The 23,525-nt window shown below is 25.4% G+C and overlaps 1 protein-coding gene across 1 annotated transcript in view; it reads right to left on the minus strand.

The window, feature by feature from the left end:
* LOC117179945 (RYamide receptor-like) overlaps positions 1-23,525 on the minus strand; it is a 302,704-nt gene that overhangs the window by 135,445 nt on the left and 143,734 nt on the right. The window contains exon 5 of the mRNA XM_033372181.1: positions 10,211-10,332. Coding sequence (XP_033228072.1) covers positions 10,211-10,332 — 122 coding nt within the window. The remainder of the gene's footprint in view (positions 1-10,210; positions 10,333-23,525) is intronic.

Raw genomic sequence — 23,525 nt, forward strand, 5'->3', positions numbered from 1 at the left:
TTCGTATTTTCGTGTACAACCTTACCGGCTGATTCCGATAGAATTGATTGTTAAAATATATTTTTTTACATCTTTTATTATTAAGCTTTGTACTTAAACGTATTTTTCTTTCGGCTCTTGCATTTCCAAAGTTTGAGACCGATATTTTATGTATAAAAAAAGTTGGAACGTTCAAAAAATGTCCAGTTTCAGAAAAAAGACAAAACAATTTTCAGTGAAGTTCCTACCAAAATGCAGTACCTAAACGTACTTTATTGTACTCTAATACATTTTCCAAAGTTTCAGCTCGATATTTTATTTACAAAAAAAGTTCTTAGGTTCAAAAAAACATTCAGTGAACTGAAAAAGTGAGGTCGGTAATATAGGTATTTAGCTGTGTCACATGCCCTTAATTATGATTCAGTTGAAGATGATTATATAAATTTCTTCAAGCTCAATGTTTGTAGTAATACCAAAAAGAAGTGCTCACTTGCACCAAATACCTTAACTCTGAAAACGTGTCTATGAAAGTTTCAATTCATGTCAACAATGGAATGCAGATTCAGTAGAAGCAGTGGATAAATATAGATCAATGTGACCTAATAACCAGTTTGCAAACGTCAGATGAATTTATTGAAATATTATCATCAAAATTTATAGAATCAATGACAGGTCTAATTTCTCGACAAAATCAAAACAACCCTGATACAAGTTGCATGAATGCAATGATCAATTGTGATAATTTTGATTTAATAAATAAAAATCCGTTAAAACAATTAAACAAAGACACTTACAAGATGCTTGACAGTTGAAGAAAGAAAGGACTTTTAGGAAAAGATATAAGATGGACTGATATTGATACTGAAGCTAGAGTTATTGCCAGAAGTTATGGTTTGAGAAAGACTCACAAGGATGGCTATACTTTGAGAATATAGTTTATTCAATTGTTAGTACTTCCACTACATTTTTGGACCAAAACTTTAATTTAACTCTGATAGACTCTATAACAATTTCAAAGTACAATTTAAAAAGTAGCTGTTAATTTCAATAAGTTATTATTTTAAAAAACAGGTTTGTATGACTGTAATGATTTCTTTGGATGTTGTTGCAATATTTCCGAGTTTACCCCTTGAATTAGTTGAACAGACAATTTTAAATAGATGGGGCAATATTGAAATACAAACTCGATTATGCCAAGAAGAATTTATCAAAGAGATAATTTTCATTATGAACTCAACTTATTTTAAATTTAATGGATCTTTTTATAGACAAGACTTTGGTACTACAATTGTTTCAGTCATTGCTTTGATTTTGTCGGAAATTGGTTGATTAAAATTCTAAGTTTTCTAGAAATGACTTGTCCCATTGCATTTTAGAGGAAAATGTTCAATACCAAAATTAAACTAGAGTAAATTCTGAAAAATTTGAGCACAAACAAAACCTTCTATCTTGAATAGGCGTCGAGTTATAGTTCTTCAAATAACCCGGATTCTTTTGAAAAAAGAGGCGAAAAAAACGAATTTTGAATTTTTTACCTGTATTCTGGAACCTTTTAATTTTATACAAAATTTTAAAAGTTAAATTGAAGCAGACGCAATTTCGAGTAATTCTAAATAATTATAATGATCTAGCGCTAATAGGTAATAAGTTATAGTCTCAGAAAGTTGACCCCTTTTGACCTTTTTTTCAGGGGAAATTACTGGTGTTCAGTTTTTTCAAAATACTTTACTTTTCTGTGAAGCTACATAAGTGGTGCAAGAGAAAAAGTTGCAGGGCAGGAAATTCTGAGTAAATCTGAAAAAAATCTAATCTTCTAGTCTTCATAGATCAAGAGTTATGACTGCTTAAAAAAACATAATTTTTTGCTATTTTCAACTATTTATAGACATAGAAGTTTTTGAAAACTGCTCGTTTCGTACATATCCTACAGACAAATTTTATGTTGTAGCTCGTATAGATCACGAGTTATGAGCATGAAACTTTGACCCTTTCACGATATTACAGGGACTTTCAACTTTAAACACATTAAATATGCACAGAAAAGATAGAGTAAGGTATATTATTTAAACAATTGTTAAACAATTGATTGTTTTTCAACAAAAAAGGAAAAAAGTGAACTTTTAATGAACTACAAATGCAAAATTGCCATCAAAATGCTCAAATGCGGTTGCAGTACATTTTTCAGTAAATAAAGAGCTTTCCGAACGGAAAGGTTCAAAGTTTCATGGTCATAACTCATGACCTATATGAGCTAAAATATTGTATTCTTTTATTTTACGCAGAATTTAGTCCTCTATAAATTTCTCATTTGAAATTTTTCTTTAGGATATGTACGAAACGAGCAGTTTTGAAAAAACTTTTATGGCTATAAATAGCTCAAAATAGCAAAAAAATTAAGTTTTTTTGAAGTGTCATGACTCTTAATATATGAAGACTAGAAGATTATATATTTTTTAGATTCACGCAGAATTCCCTGCCCTGCAACTTTTTCTCTTGCACCACTTAAGTAGCTTCAGGGAGAAGTGAAGTACAGTGAAACTCTTTTATACTGCCGATTTTGGGGCTGACCTTGAGTGTGAATTAACTCATTGTAGCCCGCTCCACTTTTGTTTGTTCACGCTTGACTGCTTGCCTGAGTGACAACCGCAGACCTCGCAGCCCCCGCGCAGTTCGTGTTCTACCTACCTACAGCGCGGCTTCAATTCTCGGAATTGCTATAGAAGGGTGGGCTATTAAAGCGTTTCACTGTATTAAAAAAAAAACTGAACACGAGTAATTTCCCCTGAAAAATAGGTCAAAAGCGGTCAAATTTGTGAGACTATGACTTATGACCAATTAGCGTTAGATCCATGTATTTTTTTAGAATTACTCGAAATAACTTCTACTTCAATTTAAATTCAAATTTTTGTTTTGTAAAATTAGTAGGTTCTAGAGTACAGATACAAACTTCAGAATTGGTTTTTTCCACCTCTTTTTTCAAAAAATCTGGGTTTTTTAGAGGACCATAACTCGGCACCTATCCAAGATAGAAGGTTTTTTTTTTGCGTTTTCAGTTTTTTTATTGTGATTTGATAAAAATAAAAAAGACGAAAAAAATTTAAAAGAGAAGGAGGGTGATTTGGTAATTTGACTTCTAATTTTTCTATCTAAATTGTTTGGTTAAAAACTGATTTATTTTATCAAAGATTTTGCTTTTTTGGTGAAAAATTAATCTTCTTAGTTGAAAATTGATCCTTTGTTTAGTTGGAAATTCAACTAATTGGTACCAAGTTTTATCTGTTTTGCAAGAAGTTCGTATTTTTCAGTTCAAAATGTATCTTTCTGCTGGAATATTAAAATTTTTTGTTAAAAAATTGAACTATTTTGCTTAAAAATTAATTGTTTTTAACAATGAATATTCAATTAATTTACGTGTAATGGTAAATTAATCCTTTTTAAATGAAAATTCAATTATTTGGTTGAACATTAATTTATTTTGTTAAAACTATGTCTTTTTTGGTAAAAAATTCTTCTAAGTTAAAAATTTATCTTTTTTTTTGAAAATTCTACTATTTCGTTGAAGATCATATATTTTGTGAAAAGTTGTTCTTTTTTGGTAGAAAATTAATTTTTTTAACTGGTAATTTAACTATTCCTTTTTTCATTCTAAATTGATCTTTTAAGTTAAAAATTCAAGTATGCGGTGAAACTAAATATATTTTGTGAAAAATTGATCTTCTTAAATGAAAATTGAACTATTTTGCTGAAAAATTTAATCGTTTTGTTGAAAATTCGTTTTCTTTTTTCCGTAAAAAATAAACTTTTTTAACGTGAAGTTTGACAATTATATTTTTCATTTTAAATTTATATTTTTGAATCAGAAATTCAATATGTGGCGGAAAATCCATGGTTTAAAAAAATCTTTTTTTTGCTTCTTTTGTACAAAATTATTCTTTTACCTTCAAAATGGATCTTTTTGGTTTGAAATTCAGTTATTTGGTAAAAAATTAGTTTATTTCTTAAAAAATGTATTTTTCGTACAAAATTAATTCTTTAAACTACTCGGACCAAAGTCGAACTAGTTTATCAAAAATTTATTTTCTGGTTGAATATGCATCATGTTAGTTAATCCATCTACTTGGTTGAAAATTAAACTATTTTATTGGAAAATAGTTTGTTTTCTTTTTGTGAAAAATTAATTTTATATTTCATTGAAAATATAATTATTTCTTTTTTGATCGAAAATGTATCCATTTAAATAAAAAATGTAATTATTTGGTGGAAAAATAATATTATGTAGTTAAGAATTCAATAATTTGGTCAAAAATGCATGAATTTTGTTTGAAATTCATATTTTTGGTTGGGAATTCACCCATTTGTTGAAAAACATTATTAAAAAAAATGGCTGCTTTTTTAATTGTCAAAGTTGAAAATTGCATAATTTTTTATTTTAAATTGTCTAAAATAAAAATTATTTAATTAAAAAAATTAACAATTTCAAGTTCTGCAATTTTGAAAAGACAATTGAAAATATTCTTTTTTTATTATGCATAAATAAAAAATCTTAAATTTTAATGATTTCGAAGATGAAAAGTTATGAATTTTCTAAATGGAAGAAATTTATTTTATTAATTATAAAAATATAGAATTTTTAATTGTAGAGCATAAAATTTGCATTATATTTAATTTTAAATTTTCAAAATTAAATAATTTTAAAGATTTACAATTTAAAGTTCTGAATTTTGAGAATTGTATCAAAAAATCTTCTTTTGTCAGTAAATAATAGAAATGTTTAAATTGGGATGATTTTGAACATAAAAAGTTATTTTATAAATTCTAAATTTTCCAAGATGATGAAATCTCAACTGTAAATCACAAAAAGTACAGAATTTTTTATTGTAAAACTTAAAATTAGCTATCAAATTCCTAATTGTGAGTCTCAAAAATAATTTTTTTTCTATTTGAAATATTTACCATTCAAAGTTCTACAATTTTCAAGATTTGCTATTGAGGGGTTTTCAATTTTAGCGATTGGAATTGTAAAATTCTTCAATTTTCCAGATTTACAATTAAAAATTCTTCAATTTCTTAGAATGTATAATTAAAAATTCTCAAATTTGTATGATTCCGAATATCAAAGATTAGATTTTGATTTCTAAATCGTTCGAATTGAAGAAATTTTAAAATCAAATCATCAAAAGCACAGAATTTTTATTTGTCAATTTTAAAATTCAAAAATATTTATAGTTAAAAGTTTTTACATTTTGAAGAGTTAAATGGGAAATTCTGGTATTTTGAAAATATAGAATTACAAATTAATTGATTTTCAAGATTGATATTTTGAAGATATGCCTCGAATGCAAAATTCTTAATTTTTAATGATTTAAATTCAAAATTCTTTAATTTTTAATATTCACAAGTAAATATTTATTTAGTACTACTTTAAACAGTCTTTTTTTAAATTTTAAAGATATTTTTTGCATTGTTTTCTTAGATTCTGTTTTAGGGCCAAACTTTTATATTAATTAAAAAGTAATTAATATTAATAGAAGTATTACAACGAAAAATCGTCAATGTTTAAGACGTAACAATCAAAATATTTTTATTTTGCTGATTTTGATAATTCTGGAAACAAAAATTCAAGTTTTTAATTCTATATCTTCTAAACTTAATAAATTTTGATTGTAAATTATCAAAACTGCAACATTCGAAATTGCACATTTTTAAAATTGAAAACTATTTAATTTAAAAAAATGCAATTTAAAGTTCCATAATTTTGAAAAGTTCAAACTTTTAGATTTAAAAATGTATAAATAAAACTGCTTAAATTTAGATGATTTTAAAAATCAAAAGTCAAATTTAGGATTCTAAATTTCCAATTCGAATATTTATTCAGCAGATTTATCCCCTATATTTTGTTTGCGTGAAATTTTTTTTTCGTTCTTAGTTTAAAAATTTTTAATACGTATTTTTTTATTTCAATATGATGTTAAAAATTTCCAAGAAATAAATTTGTAAATAAATAAATAATAATAATTTAATATCAATAAAAATTTAAATATAATTAGGTAATTCAATTTTAATTTAATTTTATATTAATTATTAATAAATAAATCATCTTTTTTATAACTTTTTTATGACACGTTCACAGAGTTAAACTTGAAAATTCTTGAATTAAAATTATGCAATTGTTAAGAATTTAAATAGATCAAAGCTAAAAGGTTGAAAAATATTATTAATCAGTAAAAACTTTGATTAAATCGTAATCGATGTTATTAATAAATTTAAAAAAAAATACTGCACCAAAAAAGATGTGTCGAAAAAATTCTTTCAACATATTTGATATTTTAAGAATTTTTTTATGCCTAAACTAATTTTTGATAAAAAATTTGGTTGTTCAGTTCTGCATTGGAAGCCTTCAACTACTGACTTAACATGAATATAATAAACATTATCATAGATTATTATTAATCAAAAAATTGTTATTTCTTGTCTTTAATTAATTGAAAATATCTTTTTGTGAAAAAGGAAATTCAGTGATTTTTCGAGAATAAGGAAATACATGAAGAGTGAAAGTTAAAAATCAATAAAAAAAGTCTGAAAGCAATGTTCCACTTCTCTCAATCGACCTTTGTTGTCTAATTTATTCGGATCATTTTATAATTTACTAATGTTTTTTTTATCGCGTACCAGCATTTATTCAGATTAGGTGTCACATAATTTACCACAGGGATACCTAGGAATACATAATAAAGAAATACATGGTTACATCAGCATAATTCTAATGTAATTATTGTTATTATTCCATTCACGTAGACTATATGGTGGTTCAAAAACGCATTGAAAATTTCTTTCTCAAGAATTTTTATGCATAGTTCCTAAATTAAAAAAAAAGAATTCTAAAAAAAGTAAAGTTATATGGGTAACTTGGAGTAATTTTAAAATCTAAACAGTTTAAAAATAATTTCATGCAAAAATTTGTAATTACTTTTTTTAACTGATAGTTTAAATGTTTCATTTCTTGTTCAAAAATGATATTACTAAGTTGAAAATTCATATCTGTTGTTACGATTTCGTATTTTCGGTGGAAAATTAATTTATTTAGTTTAAAAAATATATTTTTGGTTGAAGATTCAATTACACTCCAAGTCCCATTTAATAATAGTTTTTAGAGTGGCCTTGTATTGGCCTTGTTACTAAATCGGTACTTTTGAAACGTAAAGAGTCAGGGCCACCTGAACCATTTTCAATTGGAATGCATAATATTGCGCAATATACTCAGCTGAGTACTCGCACAATGCGGCTCTTAAGACCAGTAGTTCCAGGATTCAACTATGCAGTTAAAATGTATGTATTTTTTAAAAAATTTGTTGAATTTTTATAGAAAATTATTTTATAAGCTTGGAAATTCAGTTTTTTTGTTGAAAGTTAATTTTTTTCGGTTAAAAATTATATTTTTCAATCAAAATTCAATTATTTGGCTAAAAACTGATGCATTTTGTTGAAAATTCCTATTTTTAGTAGAATATTAATCTTCTTAGTAGAAAATTGATCTTTTCTTCGGTTAAAATTCAATTATTCGGTTAAAGATTCAACTATTTTGTAAAAACTTCGTCTTTTTTGATAGAAAAGTAATCCTGTTGTTTGAAAATTTATATTTTTGGTTGAAAATTCGTTTTCTTTTATTGGTTGAAGATTAATTTTTCAACTAGTAATATAAATATTCCTTGTGTGATTCTAAATTTACCTTATTTAGTTGAGAATTTAACTATGCAGTAAAAATTATTGCATTTTTAAAAAAATGTGTTGAATTTTTATAGAAAGTTATTTTTTAAGCTTTTTTGTAGAAAATGAATCTTCATAATTGAAAATTTATCTTTTCTTTGGTTGAAATTAAATTCTTTTGTTAAAGATTAATGTATTTCGTAAAAAATTCGTCTTTTTTGGTAGAAAAGTAATCGTGTTTTTGGAATATTTATATTTTTGGTTGGAAATTGACCTATTTCGCTAAAACACTTAATTTAATTTATCTAACAATTCGTTGTATTTTTATAGAACATTATTTGATAAGCTTTGAAATTCATCTTTTTGGTTGAAAAATCGTTCTTCTCGGTTGCCAATTATATTTTTCAATGGAAATTCAATTATTTGGTTAAAAACTAATGTACTTGGTTAAAAATTGCCCTTTTTAGTATAAAATTAATTTTCTCATTTAAAAATTAATATTTTCTTTGGTAAAAATACAACTATTTTGTTAAAGATTCGCCAATTTTTTTTTAAGTTTGTATTTTTTGGTAGAAAATTTATCTTTTGATTTGAAATTTAAAAACTTTGGTTAAAAATCAAACTAGTACAATAAAAAATGTAACTTTTCTTTTTTAAATTTGTTTTCTTTTTTCGTAGAAAATTATTCTTTTTGCTTGAACATTTAGAGTTTTTGTTTAGAATTTAACTATTTCGTTGAAAAATGTAAACATTTTGTTTAAAATTCAGTTTCTTTTTTGTTTTTGAAAATTAATTTCTCTAACTGTAAATTTGAATATTCCTTTCTTGATTATAAATTCATCTTCTTTAGATACAAGTTAAACTGTGCGGTAAAAATTAATGTATTTAAAAAATGTACATGTAATTAATTTTTTTATTGCAAATTAATACTTTCTAATTGAAAATGTAATTATTGGGTAGAAAAACGATGTGTTATGTAATACTTTTTGATTAAAAAATTTCGTTATTTGGTTGAAAATTAGTGTATTTTGTAAAAAATTAATCTCTTTTTTTTTTGGAAAAAATAATGTTTCTAACTACTCGGATGAAGGTCGAACTAGTTTATCAATAATTCATTTTCTGGTTAAATATGCATCATGGCAGTTGAAACTTCAACTATATTTTTAGAAAATAGTTTATGTTCTTTTTGTAGAAAATTAATTTTATATTTGTTTTCAAAATGTAAGCATTTCTTTTTTGATTGAAAATTCATTCTTTTTATTAAAAAATGTAATTATTCGGCTAAAATTTGAAATTTTTTGCTTGAAAATTAATTAATTTTGACTTATTGTCTTTTTTAGTTGAGAATTCATTCCATGGTTGTATATCAATGTATATTAATAAAAATTATTTTTTTTTGGTAGAAGCTCAATTTCATTTGGTTGAAAATACGATTATTCTACTTTTAGTTGAAAATTTATCTTTTTTAGTGAACAATTCAAATATTTGCTTGAAAATTCATGTAGTTTCTTTTAAAAAATCCTTTTTTTCGATATAAAATAAATTTTATTGCTTAAAAAATTACTTCTTTGGTAGAAAAATCTAATATTTGTTAAAATGTTTTTTTATTTCAGTCACCATTTAATTTTTTAACTGAAAATTCAACTATTCCATTTTTGATTGTAAATTTATCTTGTTGTTTGAAAATAATTTTTTTCGTTGAAAGTTTAACTGTTTAGTTGAAATTTAACCTGATTTTTTAAAAATTTAACATTGTTCTTCAAAAGTATCTGTTTTGGTAGTAAATTCAACTTTTTTGTTCAAAATGAATATTTTTTGGTTAAATCAAACTGCTTTTAATTTAAAATGAAATAATTTTGGCTTGAAGTGTTCACTATCATTGTTTTCAAAAGAATTTATTTCTTGTGCTTACAAAAAATAAATTTCTTTGTAGAAAATTCAATAATTTTTATATAAAGTTATTTTTTTGAAATCAGGTTACTTATTTTAGTTAAAAATTCATCTCTTTGGTTGAGAATTAAACTATTTTGTTAAAAAACTGTTGTTTCTTTATTGAAAATTGATTTTTGTAACTTGATAACCTTAGTTGAAAATGCAACTATTGGTTGAAAATTTGTAATTTATTGGTTCAAAATTTATTTTTAAAGAAAAATTTAACTATACAATTTCTAGTGGAAAATAGATCTTTTTTAGATGAAAATGCAACTACGTATAGTGAAATATAGTGAAAAAGAAAGCATATTACAAATTCTACGATTTTTTTTATCCTTGTGTTTAAATAAAGTAAATGAAAAAATTCCTTTTTAATATTTACCTCAAGGGATTTCTCAAAAGGATTTTTTCTTTATTTAGGAAAAATACTTTGAAATCGATTCAAAATTGTACCCGGAATCGTATTTTGAACGTTTTTTCGTAATTTTGACCCAGAGTTATTTGATTTATAAACTCGATAAAAACACTAAAAAATATCAGAGAAAAATGCAGAAAACGAATTTTTGTTAAATACAAACATTATTTTTTAACTTACCGCTATTACTTTCCGGAAGCATAACCACTCTCAAGGCTACTGCCATTGGTACCGCTAAAGCTCCGCTGACCAACCAAATCCCAGCAATGATTACTTTGGCTTTAAGTTTGCTTGGCCTAGCACTGTAAAATTTTTTTTAGCGATTTAGCAAATATAGACGTGTTCCAAATAACGATTATGCGTTGACAGATACATGATAATTGCTTATTTTATTAGAAATTACAGAATTGAACACCAAATTGTAAAAATTGTAAATTTACTTCTCCTTTACCGTCCAATCACCATATTGCCGGATTTTCGTCAGATTTTGTCGATTATCTCGGAAAATTATCAGTTTTCGAAAAAAAACATATTAAACAAAACTTGTGTGTTTCTCAATTATAAACAACTTTTGTCTCTTGTGTTTTTTTTCAAAAAACCATTATTTTTCGAGATAATCGAGAAAATGTGTTAACACGCACGGTACACCTATATATCAAATTTGTCGATTAATTCAGACAATAATCGGTTTTCGAAAAAAACACTATGGACCGAAGTTGTTCAGAATTTAAAAATAAACAACTTTTGTCTTAAACATTTTTTGAAAAAATCAATATTTTTAGAGCTATCTCGTAAAACAAAACATAAAAGAAAAAACGGCGCGGTAAAACAAAAGTTCAAAAATCGGAGTCCTGGGAAAACAATTATCAATTAATTTTTTTCAAATCAAGAGGAAGCCAAATACAACTTTTTCTATTATTACATTCTCATTAGAGACGGTATCAGATTTGTATAAAATTGCCACTTTTAAAAAATTTGGAAATTCTGTGTGCGGTTATTCATATTATTCTACAAGTCGAAGAAATTTATCCAAATGACTTTTTCATGAAACCAAAAATTACCAGAGTTATAGCATTTACAAAATTCAAAAAAACACACGAAAATGAACATTTTAAGCCAAATAACGCTCGATATTAAAAAAAATCAAGATGAGAAAAATGTTGCTTTTTAAATGACCCACAAGATTGTCATAACAACTTTTTGGGTTTTCTTGGAAAATCAAAAATTCTAATTTTGACAGCATACAAAATAATAAAATATCCAAAAATTACATTTTTGGGCCAAACTATGCATCAGAAAAGGTATTAGAGTTGTGTAAAATTTGACCCCCCCCCCCCGCAGTTTTTGTCAAAATGTCCACGTTTTGCGACCCCCTGAATCCGAAAAACAGGTTTTTATGAATTTGTCTGTCTGTGAGCACGATAAATTTTGAAAAAAACTAATCGCTTAGATTGGCCTTGAGTACACTCTTTTAATGTCCTAAGCTAAATGCCAAGTTCGTTAGTCAGCCATTTTGGATAAAAATTCTGAAAGTGAGCGATTTTTGAAAATTTTTGGAACCACATTTTTTCATGTTTGAAAAATTCTCTGCACACTTGTTTATAGTAATTGAAAAGAAAAATGTTAATTTTCGTCAGCTCTATAAGATTATCACAACAACTTTTTGAATTTTTAAAAAAAATTGAAAATTCAAATTTTGACGGCACAAAAAATAATCAAAAATCAAAAATTGCATTTTTCGGTCAAACTGTGCAAGATAGGATTAAAAAAACAGGTGTTTACAAATTTATGTCGGTCAGTCTGTATGTCTGTCTGTCTGTCTGTCTGCCCGATAACTTTTGAAGAAATCATTCTATTAGATTGACCTTGGGTACACTCTGTTAGAGTCCTAAACTAAACTCAAGTTCGTTAGCCAGCTATTTTGGATAAAAAGTCAAAAAGTGAGCGCACTTTGAATATTTTTGAGACCACTTTTTTTTTTAATTCAAAAATTTTCTGTACAAATGTTGATAGTATTCAAAAAGTTGAACAATTTATCCTGATGACTTTTTTCATAAAACCAAAAATTTCCAGAGTTATAGCATTTACAAGATTCCAAAAAACACGAAAATGAAACTTTTAAGACAAATAACAGACGATATGAAGAAAAGTCAAGAAAAAAAAGTTTGATTTTTAAATGCCCTAAAAGATTATCATAAAAACTTTTTGAATTTTCTTAAAAAATCAAAAATTCTTCAATATATAAATGCCAGAAGAAAATGAAAAATACTATAAAATAATAGAATTTTTATTAGTTTTCACTACACTTTCTACGTTAGTGAAGTGTGCACATTTTTCTTCACTTATTCAATGTTTAAAACTTTAAATGAGTTTTTCTCAAAACCACTTTTTAAAAGTCCGTTTCAGCGATTTTACAACAACTACTGAACCGATCCTTCTCAAACTTTGTAAACTTTTTCTATATATGAAAATCCTCCCCCTAACGATATTTTTGTTTAAATTTTTTTATATTAACGTTGGTTTTCACTTAACAAATGATGAAATTTTTCGTACAAAATCTCATATTTTACTTCAAATGATCACAAAAATTAAAAAAAAAAATTCCTAAAAATGATCATCGAGGAGAGGAAAAACTTATATTTTAACTAAATTTTGCAACTTTTTTGATTTCCGATAAATCTACGTTGAGATATCACTGGAACCGCAAATAATTTTTTTCAAGAAGCGTAATCGAAATTGCTCTGTCACTGGCTTATTTCACGATATTTTTCTACCAAAAAATTACTATTTATTTTTAGAATAATACTTTTTACCGTGCAAAACATTTAAATACATTTACTTTAACCATATCTCTCAAAAAGTTAATAAAAAAAGCGTTTTTCATGCATTATCCCCTATTCCCCCCTTTAATAATAAAAATAAAATTGGAAATGAGAATATTATAATAATATACATTTATGGGAATGATATGAAATTTCAGGGAGAAACTCGAGTGCGGAGCACGATATACGTGATGAGAATGTGTTCGTTAAGGCCGAAGGAGCTTTAACAAAAGAGAATTCACAATCACCAAATTACTGTTGTTGATGCTTTTACCTTTAGTTTTTTATATTTTCTTCTATATTGTATTTTATTGCAGTGTTTTTATTTCCGACAAAAAGGATTGTTTAAACTTTAAAAGAATGATAGAATATTAAAAACGCAATAACAAATAATCGTTATTAAACAATACAAAATATCACGTTCAAAGTTTCTGTTTGAAATATATAGAAAATGATTGGAACACAGTAATTGTCAGCCCAACTTGAAAAATAACGACTTTTTGACTGCAAAAAATTGAGCAATTAGGATATAATTGATCACGGTCATTGGAATAAAAGGATTCTAATTTTTAGAGATAAAAATTTTTCAATTTGAAGTTAAAACATTGAGTGAGAAGTCAAAAATGACATACTTCAAACCATAGGAAAGAATTCTATGGTTTGAAGTATGACGTTTTTAACATCTCACTCAATTTTTAAATTATTTATTATTATAACACTCAGGCAAAAATATCGCTTTCCAACATCTTTTTAATCTTATAATTTAAAGTTACAAGAACTCAACTGCAAATAAAAACACCCAAAATAAAAAACTTTGGAATTTAACATTTTCATTTATATGAATAGAAGCTGAAATAAAAAAATTTATAAATTTTAAAAATTATATATAACATATATATATATAACATTAATTTATACATCTAAGTTGATTTTTAAATCTTTTTAAATATTCTCTTAAAATTAAAAAAATGTATAATTTTCCCAAAAATCTAATGAGAAAATTCATTTTTAGTTTTCCTAAGAATTTTGATGAAAAATTTCATTCTTTTAAAAAGTTGTAAAATGCTTAAAAAGCTTCTTAATTCTGCGTTCAAAATTTTGAAAAGTCTCCATTTGTTTTTTAATGTTATGAAATATTTGCAAGTTTTAAACTATTTCGTAATGTTTCAAAAACTTCTGAATATATTTTAAGGTTGCTTGAATTTGTTTCAAATGAATAATTATATAATTTTAATGTTGGGGAAACCTTCCTATTATGGTTAATGCAAATTACAATGGATAATCATTAATTAAAAAATATTAATATATTTCAAATAATTAATTAACTTTATGTAATAGTTCAAACTCTAGTATATTTATAAATTAAATTAAAAATTATTAATTTTATTTCTGCTCTTCATTCATGATTGTCTACTGTAGGTTACATTGTCCATTGTAGGGAGGTTTCCTCTACAAGGAAAGAGAAAGAAAAAGAAAGCAACTTCCATGTCGCATTACTTCTATTTTCTCCCTACGCTATTCTCCACATGAATAACGACTTGTTGAAAAATTTGTTGAATGAATATTGAACATCTAAACTTCTTGTCTTCTTTATCTGTTCTCCGTCTTTTTATTATGATTTTTATTTTTAAATAAAACAAGAATAACAAATAAAGCTACAAAATTCTTTAAAATCAAAAAGGAAGAATTTTTGGCATTTAAGATTTTCCTGTAGAATATTTTGCGCTAATTTCCTGCAAAAATTTTAAGCTCAAAATTAAAATCTTTCCTTAATAACCTTTCGAGATAAGGCTCTTTATTTGCAATTTTGCGAGTTTTACAGAGAAAAGCCAAATGAAAGTGTTCTAAACTGCTTTTCTTTTTTACATTTTCTCAGAATAACTTATTTTAATCACAAAACTCAATACGCTATTTAACCCCTTTTCCAGTTAAGGCCCTTTCTCTCCAAATTTTATGAGCTTTACTGAGAAAAGCCTAATGAAAGTGTTCTAAACTGCATTTCTTTTTTACATTTTCTCAGAGTAACTTATTTCCATCACATAAAACAATACGTCCTTTGAGCCCTTTTCTAGTTAAGGTCCCTTTTCTGCCATTTTTACGAGATTTACTGAGAAAAGCCTAATGAAAGTGTTCCAAACAGCTTCTTCTTTTTACATTTTCTCAAAATAACTTATATTAGTTCCAAAATAAAATATGCCCTTTGCGCCCTTTTTCAGATAAGGCCCTTTTTCTGCCATTTTTGCGAGTTTTACAGTAAAAAGCCTAATGAAATTGTTATAAACTGCTTTTGTTTTTTACATTTTCTCAGAATAACTTATTATAATCACAAAACTCAATACGCTCTTTGAGCCCTTTTCCAGATGAGGCCCTTTCTATACAATTTTTACGACTTTTACTAGGAAAAGCCTAGCGAAAGTGTTTTTAACTGCATTTCTTTTTTACATTTTCTCAGAATAACTTATCTCCATCACAAAAATCAATACGCCCTTTGAGCCTTTTTCTAGCAAAGGTCACTTTTCTGCCATTTTTGCGAGTTTTACTGAGAAAAGCCTAATGAAAGTGTTCCAAACAGCTTCTTCTTTTTACATTTTCTCAGGATAACTTATTTCTGTCCCAAAATAAAATATACCCTTTGCGCCCTTTTTCAGATAAGGCCCTTTTTCTGTCATTTTTGCGAGTTTTACTGAGAAAAGCCTAATGAAAGTGTTTTTAACTGCATTTCTTTTTTACATTTTCTCAGAGTAACTTATTTCCATCACATAAAACAATACGCCCTTTGAGCCCTTTTCTAGTTAAGGTCCCTTTTCTGCCATTTTTGCGAGATTTACTGAGAAAAGCCTAATGAAAGTGTTCCAAACAGCTTCTTCTTTTTACATTTTCTCAAAATAACTTATATTAGTTCCAAAATAAAATATGCCCTTTGCGCCCTCTTTCAGATAAGGCCCTTTTTCTGCCATTTTTGCGAGTTTTACAGTAAAAAGCCCAATGAAATTGTTATAAACTGCTTTTGTTTTTTACATTTTCTCAGAATAACTTATTTTAATCACAAAACTCAATACGCTCTTCGAGCCCTTTTCCAGGTGAGGCCCTTTCTCTGCAATTTTTACGAGTTTTACTAGGAAAAGCCTAGCGAAAGCGTTTTTAACTGCATTTATTTTTTTACATTTGCTTATAATAACTTATTTCAACCACAAAATTCAATACGCCTTTTGAGCCCTTTTCCAGGTGAGGCCCATTTTCTGAAATTTTTGCGAGTTTTGCTTTTAGTTTTACTTCATAGTTGAATATGATAAACTCTGAGAAAATGCTTACAAAAAGTTAATTCGAATTAACTTTGAAAGAAAAAAAAAAGAATTTGAAAGAAAATACTTTTGCCAATTAGGTTATGAGTTAGTTTTTTGAATTGAACTTGCCAATATTACAAAAAAGGGCCTCTTTCAAAAAAAGGTCCCGACGAAAGATTTAAATTCTTATCTTAAATTAAATAATCATGTGAATCTGAACAATCAAGTTGATCAAATTTTCGCAGAGAACTTGCATAAGTAACCAAAAAGGGCCTCATTTAAAAAGGGCCAGGCAAGTGACTCATCTTTTTAGCCTAGAATTAAAGATTTTTATAAAATATTTAAAAAAACAATTAGGAAGACTTTTGTTAACCTTTTGCAGTATAAATCGGAAATTTTGTTGGATAATGGGCCTTACCTGGAAAAGGGTTCAAAGAGCATATTTAGTTTCGTGATTGAAATAAGTTATTCTGACAAAATAGAAAAAGGAAAGGCAATTTGAAACACTTTTATCAGCTTTTTCCAGAAAAACTCGCAGAAATTACAGAAAAAATGCTTTATCTGGAAAAGGGCTCAAATGACGTATTTAATTTTGGGACTGAAATAAGTTTTTTGAGAAAATGTAAAAAGAAAGGCAGTTTGGGATACTTTCATCAGGCTTTTCCCAGTATAAACCACAAAAATAGCAGAAAAGGGGCCTCACCTGGAAGGGGGATCGATGAAAGATTTTTATTTTGAGCTTAAAATGTTTGTAGGAAATCAGAGCAACATATCGAACAGGAAAATCTAAAATACTGGAAACAAATCCAAACCCCCTTTTAAGAATACCTTGTTATAATAAAATTACGAAAATAAAAGATGAGTCAGAAAAAAGAGACAATCTTCAGAAAAAAGAAGGAAGGGGATATAGAGATTGGCTTCTTATTTTAGTTTTTTTTGCTTGAATTTTTTTTTCAGATTACAATAGGAGCATTTTGTGTTTTTTCATTTTGGTAAAAATTTGGTCTTTGGAATCTTGTTTTTTTTTTTAATTTGCATCACCCTTCTTCGTCTTTCTTTTCTTTTTCTTGTTATTTAAATAAAGACATTTAGGAATCTACTTTGTTTTCAATTTTCAAGAATTTCGTTTATTAAGAATTTCGTTTATTATGTTTCAGTTTTCCACATATTCTTTTATTCCGATTATATATTATTTGATAGAAATTTTCAAATAAATAATAAGCATTCTTTCTGAAAAATGTTTTAAAATTTTTGTAGAATTTAATGTAGGGAATGTGTAACGGAATGCAGAACAATGGAAAGTAATGTGCTCGAGAAACGATAGAGGGTGAGAAAGGAGCTGAAGACAATGCGAATTATTCGAAATTGAGATGGGGGAAGTGAATTTCAACTGGAGAGCCTGTCGGGTAAAATGTGCACTAAAAAAAATTGTAATTTTATCATTCTCTTACTATACTTTTGCATAGTAAATTTAAATTTCTTGTATCATTGTGAAAAACGCTTAGTTGGGTTTTCTAGGTGGGGAGAAGGTCGCACACTTATAATAATAAATCGCAAAATTTTTACGTAGTATAATAATATTATACTATGTAAAAATTATACATAAATCATAAATAATAAATTAATAATAATTAGTGAATAATAAATAACGACAAATAATTAATAGAGATATAAAATTCATATTTCCAAATATTTTACAAAGATTTCAATGGTTTTTTAAAGATTTCACAAACATTATAAAATATTTCGCAAAGATTTAAATATTTAGCACAGGTTTCATGTAGATTTATAAGGTTTCACAAAGAATTCTAAGTTCTTTTTAAAGGTTTCGAAAATTTCTCAAATATTACCAAATATATCAAAAATATTTTAAAGATTTCGCAAAGATTTTCAAAGATTTTAGAAATATTTGAAATATTTGCCAAAGATTTCAAATATTTTGCAAGGGTTTCAGATAGATTGGAAAGATTTCACAAATACTTCAATCATTTCAATAATTTCACGAATATTATCAAATATTTCAAAAATAATGATTTGTATGGATTTAAAAGATTTCAATAAATTCTCAAAAATGTTAGGGCGCACAAAGATTTCAATTGTTTCCTAAGAATTTCATAAATATTTCAATAATTTTAAAAATATTATCAAATATAAAATAAGGACTTCAATGATTTCCTAAAGATTTCACTAATTACAAAAATATTACTCAATATATATAAAATATTTTTCAATGGCTTTCAAAAATTCTCAAAAGAATTAAGAAAGATTTTTAAAAGATTTTAAGGATCTCTATGATTTTCGGGCGATTTCAATAATTCAAAAAATATTATCAGATATTTCAAATAATTCGCAAGATTTAAAAAGGTTTCAGTTAAATTTAATTTATTTGCCAAATGTTTTATAAATATTTTAAATATTTCGCAAAGATTTTGAAATGCTTTCCAAAACTATCAGAAAGTTTTCACAAATGTATAAATTATTTTCGAATGATTTCAACGATTTCAAATATTTCGAAAAGATTTTAGATAGATTAAAAAGATTTTCCAAAAATTTCAATAAATTCACAAAAATTTAAATTATTTCCTAAGGGTTTCACAAAGATTTCAATAATTTCAAAAATGTCATCAAATAATTTACAACGACTTCAATGATTTCTTAAAGATTTCACTAATTTCACAAATATTAACAAATATTTACAATATTTTACAAACTTTCAAAATTTTTAGAAAGATCTTAAAAAGATTTTCAGGATTTCAAATATTTCGAAAAGATTTCTAACAGACTAAAACGAGTTTCTAAATTTTTCAATGATTTCAATAATTTCAAAAATATTACCAAATATTTCAAAAATCGCGGAAACATTTTCCAAAGATGTCAAACTTTTCAAAAAGGTTTCAATTATTTTTTCCAGATTTAAAAGATTCCAGATATTTTGCAAAGATTTCGGTTTAAATTTAAAATAATTCATAAAATACTGCACAAAGATTTCGATGATTTCCCGAGGATTTCACAAAAATTTCAATAATTTTAATAGTATTATCAGATATTTCATTAACTATATCAAATATTTCGCTGAAATTTACAAATATTTTGCAAAGATTTTAATTCTTTCTCATAGATTTCATAAAGATTTCAAATTTTTCGCGAAGATTTATAATATATTAAAAAGGTTTTACAAAAACTTTAATAATTTCAATAACATAACAAATATTAACAAATTAAAAAAAATATTGAAATGATTTCCAAAAATAGCAGAAACTTTTCAGAAATATTTTATTTATTTTCCAAACATTTTAAAGATTTGAAATATTTCGCAGATTTCGGATTGATTAAAAAGATTTCACAGAAATTTCAAAGTGCACAGAAATTTCAATGATTTCCTAAGGATCTCACAAAGATTTCAATAATTTCACAAATATTATCAAATACTTCAAAAATATTTCATAACTACTTTATTGATTTCCTAAAGATTTATCTAATTTTACAAATATTAGCAAATATTAAAAAAATATTGAAAAGATTTAGAAAAGTGTCAGAAAGTTTTCACAAATATTTCAATGATTTTCAAAGGATTTCAAATCGTTCAGATGTTTCGCAAATATTGTCAAATATTTCACAAGATCTTCAATGATTTCTTAAAGATTTCACTAATTGCAAAAATATTACAAAATATTTAAAAAAATATTTTTCAAAGACTTTCAAATATTTCAGAAACATCTTAAGATTGCAAATATTTCACAAAGACTGAAATGATTTTAATAATTTCACAAATATTACTAAATATTTCAAAAATGTTGGAAAGATTTTCCAAAGATATTAGAAATTTTTTAACAAGGTTTCAATTATTTTCTAAACTTTTAGAAGATTTCAAATATTTCGCAACGATTTTTGGAGAATTTAAAATAGTTCATAAAAGTTTAAGATATATTTCACAGATTGCAAAAAGATTTCAATGATTTCCCGAAGATTTCTCCAATTTTACAAATATTACCAAATATTTAAAAAATATTAAAAATATTTACAAAGATATGAGAAAGTTTTCACAAAGGTTTGAATTATTTCCTAAGGATTTCAGAGATTTCAAATAGATCTAAAATATTTCATAAAAGTTTTAGACAGATTTCAAAAAGCGCCTAAAGATTTAAATTATTTAAAAAATATTATCAGATATTTCAAAAATATTTCAAAAATTTCGTAAAAATTTCGAAAGATTAAGGAAAGATTTTATTTATTTGCCAAAGATTTCACAAAGATTTCAAATATTTTGCCAAGATTTCAAACGTTTCAAAAATACGAAGAAGATTAAAATAAATTCCCAAGGGTTTCACTAAGATTTCAATAATTTTACCAAGATTTCCAAAGATTTCAAAAAAATGTCAACTACGTATTTTAACGATTTCTCAAAGATTTCAGAAATACTTTCATTATTTCACAAAGATTTCAGGTAAATAAAAAAAATTTATTATGATTTTACTAATAAAATAGCAGTCCCATATCTTATAAACAATGTAGCTGTCCTAGCTACAGTAGAACCTCGATTATCCGGTCTTCGATTATCCGAGTCCCCGCGTTATCCGAGGCAACAGGACACATCCAAGCACTCTCGGATAATACGGAGAATCATTAATATAACAGATGAAGCTGCTACGTCTAATTCTGAATGCGCGCAGTAGTTTGTAATTATTAATACATTAATAAATTAATAAAGATAAGTCCACATTCGAAAGTTGTTTACTTTTATTCGCTAAATGTTTATATTTATTTTTCTATATAAAATATATCAAAAATAAATAAATCTTCCGAATTTTGTACTTTTTTCGTATTATCCGAGTTTTTGCTTATCCGAGGTATTGCCTCCCCACATTACCTCGGATAATCGAGGTTCTATTGCATTTGGAATTTTCATGTTTTGCAATCTCATCCTTTGATCTCTAATAAGTTGTAAAAATTTAGAAAAATCACAAAATGCTTTTATTTTTTCATAGTTAGAAGTTACTGAACTTTTGCAATAAATTTATTATATGTTTAGGGGAAATCATTCTATAGTAGATAGGAAAAAAATTAAGAGCGTTCAATTAGATCAGTTCGCAAAAAGAAAGAAAGAATTTTCGTACTTAAATAAAGCTTACATATCTAATCGATTAAATCAATAGAAAACAAATATGAGCAAGTTGGCCAATTAGCTTTATTAAACATTTTGATTAGAGCTTATCAAGGGATTTGGACATCTCTATCCATTAACAGATAATGGTTTCTGGTATTGATTCTGGACATGACAGGTTATTAAATTTTTGATAATTATAATTTATCATTAGTTCTCTACATGAAAAATAAGTTTATTCAGGAAATAATAGCTGAAACTATCATTATTTTACGACATAACATAAAAGCTTAATTTTGTTATCTTTTCTCATATTTATGGTATTCAGTGACATTGGTTTTATTGGTTTGAAATTTTTAACCTTCATACACTACTTTTTAGATAATTATTTATAGAAACTGGAAATTAAAAGTTTACAAATCAAAATGAATACAAAACACTACTGTTGCCTATCTACACTTAAAAAATTTAATGTTAAATAAAATGTTTTTAAATACTTATAAACAATTAAGAACCATACGCTTGGTGTCAATATTTTTTGTTCATTAAACCAGAGTGTCTAGCTTTTCTGCAAATAAAAATTCCAAGCCTTTCCAAGGGTTTTCAGGACAAAAAATTAATTTTTCCAGAAACACTTTTTTAAAGCAAAAAAATACTCTTCCCGAAACAAAATACAAATTATAGATCTAGTGAATTTTATGGTCAAACCCCCGTGTTTGGTATCATTTTTACCTATTGATATAATCAAAGTGAATTGCATAAAGAGTAATTTTCAACAGAACAGTTGAATTTTCTAAAAAAAAGGCATAAGTTTTTAACATAATACTGAACTTTCAACATGATACTTAAATTTTAAACGGAATACTGAAATTCCCTACTAAAAAAACCAATCAATCCACCAACTGATCAAATTTAAAAACAAAAAATATTTCAGCCAGAAAAAAAAATTTTCAACAAAATAGTTCATTTTCAATCATACATAGCTAATTAAAATTTTTTTTTTGAAGTTCAATTTTTAATAAAAAAGTTGAATTTTCAAACAAACAGTTAAATGTTTAACCTACAAAGGTAAATTCATAACCGAAATGATGAATTTTTAACCTAGAAGATAAATTTTCTACAAAAAAAGACGAATTTTCAACAAAAAACACGATTTAAAAAAATGAAATTAAAAATAAAGAAATAAAATTGGGTGAACTTTGAACCTTCAGATTCAATTTTTTAACCGAAAGACAAATGTTAAAAAACCTGAAATATCAATTCTATACCAAAAAGACAAATGTTTTAAAAATAATCTATTTTTCAACCAAACACAAGAATTTAATTGCAACAAAATAATTAAACTTTCAAACAAAATAGTTGAAATTTCAACGTGCAACGAGAAATGTTTAACAAAAAAGTTGAATTCTCATCGAAAAAGAATAAGTTTTTAACATAATTATTGAAATTTAAACAAAATACTAAAAAAATTTACAGAACACTAAAATATTCTGCTAAAAAAATAATTTTTCAGCCAGATAGTAGAATTTCGAAACAAAAAATATTTCAACCAGAAAAAAAGACTTTTCAACAAAATGGTTAAATTTTCAGAGTTAAATTTTCAGAAAAAAATTACATTAAAAAAGAAATTTGATTTTGAACGAAATAGATGAATTTTTAATCAAATAATTTAATTCTTAAACAAATAGTTGAATTAGCAACCTACAAAGGAGAATTATTAATAAAAACGAGGAAATTGAATTCAAGATTAGTTTTCTGGTAAAAAGAACGGATTTTTAACAAAACACATGATTTATCCAATTAATAGTTAAATTTTTAACTGAAAAAGACAAATTTTCAGTAAAAAAAAATGAAAATAGTTGAATTTTCAACTATAATGATAAATCTGCAACGAATAAAGTGAATTTGAAAGTTGGAAGATAAATTTTCAAATGTCTTCAATATCAATTTTATACCAAAAAGACGAATTTTCAATGAAATAATTTAATCTTCAACAAAACGATTGAAATTTTTACAAAATCGTTGATTTTTTTACCAAATATATGAATATGAATTTCAATAAAAACAATTAGTCTTCTACACAAAAAAAAAAAACGAATTTTAAACTGAAAAAGATCAATTTTCAACTAAAAATGGAATAATTACATTCTCAGGTGAAATTTAATTTTCAATAACAAAAAAAGACTTTTCAAGAAAATAGTTATACTTTTTTCTAACCCAAGAGCTGAATCTTCAAACCAAAAATTAAATTTTTTAACAAAGCGATTAAACTTTTACCAAAGTAGTTG

The sequence above is a fragment of the Belonocnema kinseyi genome, chromosome 9, assembly GCF_010883055.1.
Source record: "Belonocnema kinseyi isolate 2016_QV_RU_SX_M_011 chromosome 9, B_treatae_v1, whole genome shotgun sequence".
Classification (NCBI taxonomy): Eukaryota; Metazoa; Arthropoda; class Insecta; order Hymenoptera; family Cynipidae; genus Belonocnema; species Belonocnema kinseyi.